The sequence below is a fragment of the Ambystoma mexicanum genome, chromosome 13 (assembly GCF_040938575.1).
Source record: "Ambystoma mexicanum isolate Mex_15411 chromosome 13, UKY_AmexF1_1, whole genome shotgun sequence".
Taxonomy (NCBI): domain Eukaryota; kingdom Metazoa; phylum Chordata; class Amphibia; order Caudata; family Ambystomatidae; genus Ambystoma; species Ambystoma mexicanum.
The window spans coordinates 36594469-36608027 of record NC_090938.1 but is presented as its reverse complement, the minus strand read 5'-3'; the positions used below and the strand labels follow the sequence as shown (position 1 = coordinate 36608027).

Sequence of the window (13559 nt, the reverse complement as noted above, 5' to 3'; positions counted from 1 at the left end):
GGTAAATCCTGACCAGGCTCGTGCTGCCACAGTGACCATTCACTGGTAAATTCTGACCAGGCTCGTACTGCCACAGTGACCATTCACTGGTAAATTCTGACCAGGCTCGTACTGCCACGGTGACCATTCACTGGTAAATCCTGACCAGGCTCGTGCTGCCACGTTGACCATTCACTGGTAAATCCTGGGCAGGCTCGTGCTGCCACGGTGAATGGGAGTCCTCAGTGGAGTTCCTGTTACACAGCATTCAAGAGTTCTATTTTTACAGAAGATACCTCGAATCATCTGTTTGCAGCAACGCACCTAGTCTCTGGGAACGGAGGGATCCTCCCCCATCTAAACTCACAGAAAAGAAAATCTAGACGGCAAGGGCAGCAGGACTAGGGAGCAGCCTTTCTCTTCTGGAGCCCTCTCCTAGTCTTGGGTACTGTGACTTTACCTTCTGAAACGCAAGGAATGGAGCATGGTCTCTGTGCCCCCCCCTGCAGAGCAACCTTCTGGTATGACCGCGTTCTGTCACTGCCGACATGTCTGCCGGTGTCCTCTCGGTTTCTCTCATGACTAGCACAGGTCTTTATTGGTACCTTTTTGTTGATTGACAGCAAACCCTTTTGTAACACTTTAACTAATTCTGGACAGTGCTTTAGCTAAAGTGCTCTATGAACCACCCTGGTATGGTATCAGTGTAGGGGTTCCAGAAAGGTGAAAGAGGACGAGCGCAGCGGGCACACCTGGCCAAAAGCAGGAGCAAGCACAACGTAGAAGTCTGGTTTGCCACTCCTTGAGTAGCTCACCATATGTGTGAAGCGCTGCAGCAGAAGAGCGCATGAAAGCAGGCTGCGCCATCTTCTGCGACTCTATTCTGGGATCTCACCCAATGTTTGGGGTAGACCAAATGGGATAGGAACCCTGGGAAAACCAGAGGTGCAGTCCTGCTGACACTGTGTGATCGGCATCAGCAACGAGCTCCAGCAACCTGCGGGCCCCAGGAACATCGCTCCGAGGACCAGAGGTGCAGTCCTGCTGACACTGTGTGGTCGGCATCAGCAAGGAGCTCCAGCAACCTGCGGGCCCCAGGAACATCGCTCCGAGGACCAGAGGTGCAGTCCTGCTGACACTGTGTGGTCGGCAACAGCAAGGAGCTCCAGCAACCTGTGGGCCCCAGGAACATCGCTCCGAGGAAGCTGGTAGGATTGCGCCATAGAATCTTGCAGGTTCGACATCTCGCCCCCTACCCATTGGTCCTTCCAGTAGCAATCTCCTCCGGTCCTCCTTGATAGAGGACACATCTCCTTAAATTATAGGGTGGCAGAACTTCCAAAAACGGTTAAGTGCCGATATCTTGTGCTTGCAAAATTGAGGTTTACACCTTGAACCAGTAAATAAGAGGCGAGGGACAAGTCCTTGTACATGCGCAGGTTCCTTCTCCTTGAGTTGCTTGTTAAAGAACTAAATGGTTCTTATGGTGCTGTAGGAAAATGAATATCCAATTTTGAAAGAATCCATAAATCCAAGTAAGGAGTATTATTGAGTATAACAAGTTCTTGATCTGAACGGCGGGTGTAACATCAGCCAGAAGCAGTAGCTGAGTGCTGGCTTGGAGATCTGTATACATTTATGGCTGACGTAGACCCAGGAAAGGCTGGCAGTCCCTGTTGCGTTCATAGAATTCCCAGCAAGACCCTGCCCCCCCTCCCATAGCCAGATCTCCAGTAACCACGAAGCAGTGGAGTAGACACTGCAGACACAGCACGTCATCTGGAAAGCCTGGAGTGGAAGGAGAGAGGGAACGGCGCATCACAGGGGTTTCAGGGTCATCTGAAGAGCCTGGAGTGGAAGGAAAGAGGGAACGGTGCATCACCAGGGTTTCAGGGTCATCTGAAGAGCCTGGAGTGGAAGGAAAGAGGGAACAGCGCATCACAGGGGTTTCAGGGTCATCTGAAGAGCCTGGAGTGGAAGGAAAGAGGGAACGGCGCATCACAGGGGTTTCAGGGTCATCTGAAGAGCCTGCAGTGGAAGGCAAGAGGGAACAGCGCATCACAGGGGTTTCAGGGTCATCTGAAGATCCTGGAGTGAAAGGAGAGAGGGAACGGCGCATCACGGGGGCTTCGGGGTCATCTGAAGAGCCTGGAGTGGAAGGAAAGAGGGAACAGCGCATCACAGGGGTTTTGGGGTCACCTGAAGAGCCTGGAGTGGAAGGAAAGAGGGAACGGCGCATCACAGGGGGTTTCAGGGTCATCTGAAGAGCCTGGAGTGGAGGGAAAGAGGGAACTTCGCGTCGCAGGGGTTTTCAGGGAACCCCAAAGATTATGGACCATTAATCCTCCGTTGAGAAAAATGAACTTTGGGGGAAATTTTATTTTGTACTATGTGTGTTTTATAAACTCCCAGGATTGTAATAAGCACTAAATGTGCAAAACATGTTAAAGAATGATAGCTTTTATCTGTTAAGAAGTGCTGAAGGGCAAGGTTACTTGTTGGTATCACGTGGCAGGAAAGGGATCAAAGCACAGAAATGTAGAACGGCGAGGAGCAATTAGAACACTTACAGAGCGCGTTAGAACAGCACAGGGAGCGCCTCACACAAACTAAAACCCTGCCAGGCGTAACCCCTTCGCCCACCCTGATGAGATTGGGAGGACTGGCGAGCGCCACACTCGGACAGAGTTCTGAATGTTAGCATGTTAAAATTCATACAACCCACTAACAAAAAAACTCAGCATTTCTGCGGACTTATCTCACTCAAAAATCTCACACAACCATCTCTCGCACAACAACCCGCACGCACTTCACAACACCGCAACAACACATAAACCGCACCAACAGCACACAAGAACTGACATTGATCCGAGACTCGCACCAAAGCTCAGCACCGGCTGTATACCAAGTTGAAGCTGCCAACAGAACTCCACTCCTCTCACTATCGTACTCCTGCTTCACGTACTTACCCATCCCACCTTCTCGTTTCCAGATCCACCAGAGCGCCCGGGGACCAACTCCGTTGGCGACGGTGCGCGGTAAAAATACCTTTAACATTTAACATCACTTCTGAAGGTGCCCCCAGGTCTAGGGGTACTCGGGTCAGTTGACATCATTTGCCAGGCGGGCTGTTGGGTCCCAGTCCAGCCGTGATGTCTGTCGCACAGGGTGGCGTGTTGTGTCCCTGCTGATGCGCATGTTGGTGTTTGAACCATGCGTCGCACTAGGGCGTGCATTCAAGCTTCATGCGGTCACCACTCAGCCCGCAGAGCATGTACACTGTGTGTCACCTAAGCATCCTGCTCTGGTGCCATATATGTTGGCAGAGGTAGGCCTGCCATCTGGCGATGTGTCTTCTGTTGCGCAGTGGCCAGGATGAAGCCCTTTTCCAACCCAATAGCTTCAATCTTGAACGTGGTCATTAAAGCTGGCGCAGGTGGCATGGAAGCGCTGCAGACCCATCGGATACACACACAACCTTCTTTAGGAAACCCTTGGCACCAATATTGCAGCAATGGACCTGCTATTCAGTATTCTTTTCAGCAGCAGTCCTGCGAGCTTGGCATGTTTGTCTGTGGACTTGGACTGCCCATCCCACTGGGCAGTGGTTTGCCATTTATGGGGGTGCATGTTGCTCTATTGCTGTGCATTCTTGCTGTTGAGTGGTTGGAGTTGCTTGCTTCAAGGATAGCGGCTGCTCACTGTGGGAGGGACAGGGGGGATAGGAGTTGGTTGCTTCGAGGGGTGGTTCTTATTCCGGAATCGCTGCGCCTTTGTGGTGGTGGTGGTGGTGAAAGAGGCTTGGTGCTTGAATGCATTTGTTCAGTCTTAAGTGTGGTGCCACCCTTTCTCTGCCCAGGTGGATTACCAGCACAAGGCGGAGCGCGTTGTGCAGTCAGTGATGGTGGTGTGTAACGCCCTGGCGGCAGTGGAGACTCAGGAGGTGACCAGCGCCCTGAACCAGCTGCCCACCTGCTCTTCCCGCATTCAGCATAAGGGACCCAAGGTATGTATGTGGCGAGGTGGGAGATGCCTTTCCTGGCCTCAGAGCAAGCTCGCTAGTGCCATGTCTACTAGGGCGCATCTCAAGCATTCAAGGTGGTGTGGAGTTTATCTACAGCATAGCGCTTCATGTGCCAACGGCCGGGTTTCTCGATTTGAAATGCTATTTATTTTGGAAGATTTGAGAAAAGGGGATCATACTATTTCTGTACATTTCATTGTAACTGTAACATGCTCACTGTAACCAAGATCCAAGTATCCCTATGTAACTAAGACAATCTCATGCAGCAGCGCCTCGAGGCCCGCGGGCTGCTAATGCACTTTACAAATCCAAATAAATAAATAAATATTCATTGAGTAATGTGGCCAAGATCACACACAGTCAGCAAGAGAGGAAGTCGGGGTCAGAAAACTGGGCTCCTGTGCTCCCCTTTTTAGGCATCGGACATCGCCTTCTTGATTCGGGATGGGGGTGGGTTGAGTGGGTCCTCATGGAGCCAAGACAATGACTGGAAAGCTTAATCCCCCTCAGGATTTGGACATTCCACCCCTTGGCCACCACTCATAATCACCAGAGGGGCGAGTACTTTTTCAGCCCTTGCCTGTAAAAGATACCTCCTCTCTCCAAGCATCCGATCACTCGCATCTCTAGAAGCGCACGCAACTGCTTGCCGGAGCCTTTGAGTGGAGGAGGGCAGCATCTAAGCGCTAGAAATCCACTCCCGCCGTCCACTGACTGTTGGGATTTGGCCTAGGAACTGTCTTCTTGCTTCCCTTGAACCCTAGATCAAGAATGGATATGTGTATGAAATACCTGCACCCTAGATTTGACTTAATGCTGCCATAAAACATACCCTAGATGTGACTTACTGCTGCCATGCTAACAATACCCTAGATGTGGCTTCCTGCTGCCGTGCTAACCATACCCTAGATGTGACTTACTGCTGCCATGAAACCATACCCTAGATGTGACTTACTGCTGCCATGCTAACCATACCCTAGATGTGGCTTCCTGCTGCCATGCTAACCATACCCTAGATGTAACTTGATGCTGCCATGAAACCATACCGTAGATGTGGCTTCCTGCTGCCATGCTAACCATACCCTAGATGTGACTTACTGCTGCCATGAAACCATACCCTAGATGTGGCTTCCTGCTGCCATGAAACCATACCCTAGATGTGACTTACTGCTGCCATGCTAACCATACCCTAGATGTGGCTTCCTGCTGCCATGCTAACCATACCCTAGATGTGACGTAATGCTTCCATGAAACCATACCCTAGATGTGGCTCTTCCTGCTGCCATGCTAACCATACCCTAGATGTAACTTGATGCTGCCATGAAACCATACCGTAGATGTGGCTTCCTGCTGCCATGCTAACCATACCCTAGATGTGACTTACTGCTGCCATGAAACCATACCCTAGATGTGGCTTCCTGCTGCCATGAAACCATACCCTAGATGTGGCTTCCTGCTGCCATGAAACCATACCCTAGATGTGACTTACTGCTGCCATGCTAACCATACCCTAGATGTGGCTTCCTGCTGCCATGCTAACCATACCCTAGATGTGACGTAATGCTTCCATGAAACCATACCCTAGATGTGGCTCTTCCTGCTGCCATGCTAACCATACCCTAGATTTGACTTACTGCTGCCATGAAACCATACCCTAGATGTGGCTCTTCCTGCTGCCATGCTAACCATACCCTAGATGTGACTTACTGCTGCCATGAAACCATACCCTAGATGTGGCTCTTCCTGCTGCCGTGCTAACCGTACCCTAGATGTGACTTACTGCTGCCATGAAATCATACCCTAGATGTGACTTACTGCTGCCATGAAACCATACCCTAGATGTGACTTACTGCTGCCATGAAACCATACCCTAGATGTGACTTACTGCTGCCATGAAACCATACCCTAGATGTGACTTACTGCTGCCATGCTAACCTCCCCTTCTTCCCATTCAAACGCCTTCTTGGTCCACCGCATGACTGCGGAGCTTGTCTGTACATGAACGTGTGACCCTGGATCATCTTAAACTCATGGCTTCCCCTAAACGCTACTGCAACGGCATAAGATAATCCTACTTTGTCAGATGTTTATTTGACTTCTCTTCTGTCTACCTTGTTTTTCCCCCTGCACCAGGACCCGAATGCTCTGGCCAGCCGAGAGACTCGAGGTAAGCTTCCTACATCAATCGCCACCTAGTTGGTGGTGTTGCAAACTACCTAAACACAGTTGTTGCTTAGCTCAGTCTTAGCCACTTTCTACTCTAGCAAAGAGACAGAGGATCTTGCAAAAGTTCAGACTGAGAGTCTGCAGCAAAGCCAGGAGCGGGTTCTCTAGCATCAGGCTTACTCGCTTGCAAGGCCTGGGACGAGTGGGATTTGATTTGAAAGTCTGCACCAAAAACAGTTATCCAAACAGAGAAAAGAAAAGGACGACCCCTCCATTCCATTATCTACCATCCTATCTCTATCACCCCTTTCCTGGGTAAACTCCCAGAGAAGCTGGTCATCTCTCAGCTCACCCTTCACACTGAAACTGTTGGTTGCTTCCACGACCATCAGTCCGGCTTTAGAGCATCTGGAGGCACAGAAACTGCTCTTCTGAAAGACCTGCTTTCAAATCTCGACACTAAAACTCCCTCTGTCCTCATTCTTCTTGACCGCTCCTCTGCCTTTGACACTGTAAACTACAACATCCTGGTCGCACGTCTGCATGACACCCTGGGAATCACAGGTCAGTCTCTGGCATGTATAACCTCCTTCCTTTCTGACCACCCATCCCAGGTGGAACCTGGGTCCTTTCTCTCTATCACTCATTCAATCCGTGGCATGCCCCAGAGTTCTAACCTATCCCCCTGTTTCTTCAATGTCCACATGGCTCCCCTTGCATGTGTGATTGCCACTTTCATCTCTAACTTCCAGTGTTATGCGGATGACAAGAAACTCTCCTTCAGGCTACCCTCACCCACCTCCTCTACCTTGTTCATATCTGACAGTCCGCAGCATGGTGTGCTGCAAACAACCTCTGCCTCGAGGCCAGTAAGACTGCGATTGTTTGCATTGGGACCCCTGCTCCTGCTTTCCCACTCTAACTCTGGCTGGCCTCCCTTGGCCCTGCGCCTGCACCCACCTGCGCGACAAAAAACCTTGGGGTCATCTTCGACTCCACTCTCTCCTCCTCCACTCACATTTCGGACATCTCTAAAAAAAATCCAATTACCAGCTACACCTCCTCAGAGGTACTCTTCCTTTTCTCACCTTCCCCCAACGGATCACTGTCTCCAAAGCCCTGGTTCTCTCAAGGCTGGACTAGTGCAACAGCCTCTTTCTCATCCTCCCTGCCTCTTCTCTGTGCCCTCTGCAACTCATCCAGAACAGAACTGAAAGACTTATTCTAGGCCTCAAGCCCAGGGGTGCATCACTCCGGCACTGAAGTCCCTCCACAGGCTCCCCGTGGCTGCAAGGATTAAGTTCAAGACCCTCTGCATTGTCCACAAGTCCTTCTGGGGCCTGGGACCCACCTACCTTCAACGCTGCCTACCCAAATACTGTCCCTCCCGAGCCCTCCGCTCATTTACCTCCAACCTTCTGCGAGGGAGCCGGTTCTCGAAGCAGAGATTTGGAGGGAGATCTTTATCCTCTGCAGGGACCTCCCTCTGGAGTAGCCTCCCTGCCTCTCTCCACCTTGAGCCTGATCTCTTAAATTCTGGAAACTCCTTAAGACCTTCCTCTTCTCCTCTTCCTTCTCTCTCCCTCTACCCTGCTAACCTTTCTCTCTGCTCTATCCCTCTTGCCCTCTTTTTCCACACAGCCTACTGACTGGACGCCTGGTGTACCTCGGTCTCACAGGTCCCTGGCACCCTCGCCTGTCCTCTCGCACTTGCCTCCAGGCCTTGCACTTTGTCAATGACCCATGAGAGTGGCATCTCTCAGCGCTTAGCCCAGCTTCTGACTGACTGGGTGCACTTAGTCCCCCCCCCCACCCCTTGCACTTGTCCCCACTTCCCATCTCCTGCACCTGTCGGCGCACTTGCATGATCTGAATGCACCATGTCTTAAAGATCGTCAATCTGTTTTACCCTAGTCTCCCCTCCTTGCATGGTGACGCCTCAAAACACTTTGAAAAACTGCAGAATCATCGTCTGACCTATTTGCCTACTGTTCATTGCTATATGCACTTGTTCCTTTCACCCACTCTGCCCGTGCAGACTTGTATCGGTCAGAAATTCAAGGGCTCTGAATGGCTGTTGTTTTTTTTTCCCCTTGTTCCCTCATTCTTCGAGTGCTTTGAAACACTTGCTTTGTGTGTAGGCGCTTTACAAATAAACAATACAATACCATACCATACTATACGTGTCCATGGGAGTTATTAGGAGAGAACGTTATTGCCAGTGACCACCTAAAAAGGTATCGAGCTTGATTGAGTATGTGTAGGTACTGTTCCCGATCTTGGGGAGCTTGTGACTGAAGGGTGCGCCTGCCTCATGGCGTCAGCTACACATCTTGTTTGGATCCTGTGGCAGGAGCGACGCAGCCCTTCATCCTTCTGAGGTCGATCAAATTGCTTCCATTTAATGGGGTAATAACACCTGCTACTAAAGGGCTTAGAAGGAACATATGCATTAAGTATTCTGGATTCCGAAAGTTCGGTACTCATGTTATTGGGAAGAAACGTTTCCCATAAACTGCTGAAGCAGACATTTTGGCAAGGCCTCATACAGGCACGACTCCTCCTTTTAGCGAGGTCATTGTCCAGTGCTGTTTTTCCTTGCATTCTGGAACTCCAACTCCTAGATGACCTATGATAAATAAAGGGCTGCATGTCCCGGAGTGCAAAGGGAAACCAGGACTGGCCACTAGCCCCCTCGAATGGATTGCGTCATGTTGGGAGGTATTCATGCGAGATTGCAAGCCCTGCACACACACACACACACACACACACACCCCATGTCTTTGCCTCTGCGTCAGGCCAGAAGACCCTGTGTGAACCTGGGAAATCTCTTGGCAGCTCACGTGATTGGCTAGTTAGTTCACCATGAATCTGTGGCCCTGACGGATACCCCCTTGGGAGAAAGGAGTGGCATGGCTGATGCAGCCCTCTTGCCCACCTTGTGTTGCAGTAAGGTGGGAAGGATGAGGAAACACTGGGCCTGGAATGGGAGGCCTACGCCGCTCCTTCGCATTAAGGAAGCCCACTGATGCAAGTCCAGACCCAAGTGCCCACTGCTAGGGGACGCAGTGAGGTAGGGGAAGTGCCCCCGGTTTGATAATGTACACCTTCCCTTAAGGGGGGGACATGCAGAAGGACAGTCTTTAGCACCCACACATTTTGTTCAGGAGAATGAATCCGAGGAGACTCCTACTCATGGGCACTACAAGAGCTGGGACCATCCCCTAACCCCTATGGTCGGGTCCATGGTCAACCTACTCCAGCAAAAGGAACAACTTGTTGCCGCTGCCATTTTTTGCAGTTCTATACGACTGCGAAAACGGGTGTTAACATAAGCAAAGGTACGGGTGGTCCTACAGGGTCCAGGTTCTGGTTGTGGTGCCTTTTGTGAGGGTTTTCGTCCTGTCATTGATGCCACATGTACATTTCTTACAGAAAAGGTGGTGGAAGCTGTGACGGCGGCAGTCTTGGACCTGGTGCAGCTGTACTGCAGTGCCTTCAACGCTGACTTCCAGGCACTGGTACATGGGGGGCGGAAGCAGTACGTGACCCAGGAAGCATCGCTCCTCACCAGCCCCCTGGCCTTCACTATCTATGCCGCACACCGGATCCCCATCTCCTGGGTGGCAAGGTGAGACGTGCACCTGCAGCAGTGGGCAGAAGAGAAGAAGGGCGCTCACTTGGGTTCCTTGGCGGGCAGCTTCATGGTTCGGAGTGGCAGTCTGGTCGGACGCTGAGTGAGAGAGAGAGTATTGATTCACACTATGCTTGGGGGGCAGGGGGGTAGGAGGCATTAATGTCTGCTTGGGTGAGCCCTAGGACCCCCGAGCTGTCTGCCTTCTTCTTGCTGATGTATTGTATCCGCCAGCTGCGAGTCTTGCTCCTCATTACCCCATCTTCTCGGGTTAGGATTCTTCTTGGTCTGTGTGGACTTCTCACAGTAGAGCTGGTTTCACAGGGTCTCCAGCAAGGGGTCTGGCATAGATGCACATGCTCATTCCCATTCCCTGTCAGGCCGGGAATTCTCTGTAAAAGAAAAAACTGTTTAACTTTCACTTATAAACTGTCTTTCTTCTATAAACCAATCACTGAGCTGTGGATCATACTGCCCCCAGCCAATGACTGACCTCTCCCTAAGCCCCTCTTCTGGCTTCCATCTTCAGATTTTTACCGCACGTTCAAGTGCTGGGAGTCTTCATGTTTTGCTCCATGAGCTGATCTACGATTTCTTTTGCGCTTTTTCGGTAAAAAGTTTGATTTTTGTCTAATCGAGCCTGTGTGCTCTTTCGTTCCATTGACCAGCAAGCGGGGATCAGTTTGTTGGCGTCTTTCTTCACCCCTTAACGGCACAAATCGTTTTCATCGAGGATTCCAGAAGGACATCGGCCTACACCGCACGCTGGACCATGTCAGAGCAGAGGAGGACAGAGGTTCTCTCTTCAAGCTCTGCTCCAGCTGGGGATTGAGGAATGTGTTTGTGGAGGTAAAACCCTCCCAGTTCCTCTACTGTCTCCAGCCGGATCACAAGGAGGCAGATTGCGAAATTTGCCTGGGATTCACCAAACGCACCATGAAGGATCGGTACAGCAGATTGGCGGCGTGGTTCATTGCAGGCTATCAAGTCCGACACAGAGACGGCCCGGGCCCTGGGCAAGCTGCAGCAGCATCGGCCTTCCTTTCGTGCCTCAGGAGGCAAATCCGGAAGACCGTCAAAGGGTTTTGGCGGGGGATGATCCTCGTACCGCCAACCCTCCTGATCCACGACTCAGGAGGCCTACAGGGGGACGTTCCAAGGCGTTCGGAGATGGCTGCCGTCACTCCCAAGGTGGCACGCAGGCCCCGAAGCAGGATTGAACTGGCCAGGGTGTCAGTAGGGGGGGGCCCACACATTGTCCCCGGTTTGGAAGCCGGCTGGCAGGCTTAATCAGTGAGTTGGCAAAGATCTCCACCGACCGATCGGTGGCCCGGCAGGAGCACATCCCTCAGCTCCTGCAGGAATTATGGGCCATGCTAAGCAAAGGGGCACTGGAGCTGGTTCCAAGGTGTCTCCGGGGCTCAGGAGGATAGCTCAGGGGCAACGTGCTCACCTTGGAATCAAGACCACATGAAGCAACACAAGTTCGATCCCCGGGTTTGCGCTAAGAAACATCTGGGTATTAAGCATGTTATAAATAAACAATTATAAATAAACAATTACAATACTCCAGATGCTTCTTGTCAAAAAAAAAAAGACCGATGGCTGGAGGCCCATTCTCGACCTGTGGCGGCTAAACAAGTACCTCAAGTCCCAAAAATTCAGGGCGGTCAAGTTTCAACAAATGCTCGGCCAACTGGAGGAAGGGGATTTCCTGACATTGCTGGATCTAGATGATGCTTACTTCCACATTTCCATTCACGAGAAGCATTGGAAGTTCCTGCGTTTCATCGTGCAAGGTCAACACTACCAATTCTAGGCCCTCCCCTTCCAACTGAAGTCGGCACCCAGGTTGTTTACGAAGTGCCTGGAACCAGTGGCGGTCCATCTAGGTCTGCAAGGGATACACGTGTACCCGTACCTCAACGACTGCCTCATCCGGGCCAAGTCAATGGAGATCACTGGCCAACACATGGACAGAACCGTCCAGATGCTGACGGATCTGGGGTTCTCAGTGAACTATCCAAAGTCCTGCTTGATTCCATTGCAGGATGCGCTGTTCCTGGGGGTTAGCCTCAACACAGTCTCCTGCCTGGCGGCCCCCTCGGAGGATAGAATAGTGGCCATTCTGGGCAAGCTGCAACAGCTGTTGGCATTGAAGATCGCCACGGTACGGACATCACTGCTCGGCATGATGTCGTTGGGTGTCTACCTGATAAGACTCTGCAGGTTGTGGATGCAGCCCCTTCAGGAATTCCTGGATGCGCGATGGGTCCAGGTAACCGGAAGCTTCACAGAAAGGATTGTGCTCGACGAGGCGTTCTGCCGAGCGATAAGGTGGTGGGGCGTGCGCTCCAACATTGCAAGGGGCACAGATTTCCAGAGTCCCCCATACTAAGAGACTGTCACCACAGACTCATCCCTGGAGGGCTGGTGAGCTCACATTGGATGTCTCCACGCCAGACGCCTGTGGCTGCTGTAGGAGAGGGACCTCCACATCAATGTCCAGGAGCTGCAGGCAGTATTTTGAACCCTAAAGTCATTCCTTCCGTCCCTCTTGGGGAAGGGGGTGAGGGTCTTCATGGACAATACCACCACGATGTTCTACATTAGGAAGCAGGGGAGCACAAGATCCCCAGCGCTCTCCCAAGAGGCGCAGGACTTGTGGCACTGGGTTGTCGCCCAGAGGATGTTTCTCATTCCTTTTCACCTGGCGGGAATTAAGAACACCATTGCTGACTCGCTCAGCAGGGAACTACGCTCTTGCCACGAGTTGGAGCTTCGACAGGATCAAGTGGACAACTTCTTCCTTTGATGGCGGCAGACCCCAGATCGTCCTGTTTGCCATGGCGACAAATGTTAGAGATTTGCCAGCAGGGGAGCATGGGGGGCGCGTTGTCCTTCCCGTGAGTCATTGGTCAACTCATATGGTGCAGGATGATCCTCGTCGCCTCGGCGTGGGTTAGGCAGATTTGGTACCCGGACCTTCTCGGCCTGTCAACGTCACCCCCAGTCAAGCTACCAGTGGTCGCAGATCCACTCGCCAGGGAAGGTGGCGCAATCCTGCACCACGACCTAGGATCGCTGAACCTGAAGGCTTGGCTCCTGCAGCCTTAGAGTTCGGAGGGTACGAGCTGCCGGCGGACTGCAGGGAGGTCCTTGCCAGGGCTAGAGCATCGCAGAAGCTCAACCCCCTTCATGGTGATGCCCCCCTGTTTCTTCCATACTTGTTGTCTTTGGCCAAAGCGGGGCTTGCGCACGCCTCCAAGGTGCATCTGGCGGCTTTCTTCCGCTACACCAAGTCTCTGGAACGGACTTCTCTTTGGTCCCACTCTCTAGTCAAGGAGTACCTCAAAGGACTGTTCAGATTGTTCCCGCTGGTGAAGGCGCCCGCCCCGGCGTGGGACTCAATGTGGTACTGACCAGGTTCATGGAGGGGCCCCCTTCAAGCCTCTGCATCAAGCCCCTCTCATTCCTTTCGTGGAAAGCGTCTTTTCCCGTGGCCATCACCTCTGCCAGGAGGGTAGGTGAGATTCAGACCCTGTCCTGCAAGCGGCTTCATCTGACTTTCCACTAGACGTGGGTGGTGCTGCAGACGCACCCTTCCTTCATGCCAAAGGTTCAGTTGGAATTCCACCTCAACGAGCCTTTGGTGTTACCTGTGTTTTTTCCAATGCCTTTGTTGCCGGCTGAAAGGACTTTGCACTCGCTGGATGTGGGGCATGCTCTGAAGTTCTATGTGGCACGCACGAAAAG

General features: G+C 52.0%; 1 protein-coding gene across 2 annotated transcripts in view; it reads left to right on the top strand.

Annotated features, from left to right (window-relative positions):
* Positions 1 to 13559, top strand: part of PIK3C2B (phosphatidylinositol-4-phosphate 3-kinase catalytic subunit type 2 beta) — a 497568-nt gene that overhangs the window by 284143 nt on the left and 199866 nt on the right. For both annotated transcript variants that reach the window (XM_069633113.1, XM_069633114.1), the window contains exons 9-11: positions 3839 to 3985; positions 6137 to 6170; positions 9605 to 9800. In XM_069633113.1, the coding sequence (XP_069489214.1) occupies positions 3839 to 3985; positions 6137 to 6170; positions 9605 to 9800 (377 nt within the window). The remainder of the gene's footprint in view (positions 1 to 3838; positions 3986 to 6136; positions 6171 to 9604; positions 9801 to 13559) is intronic.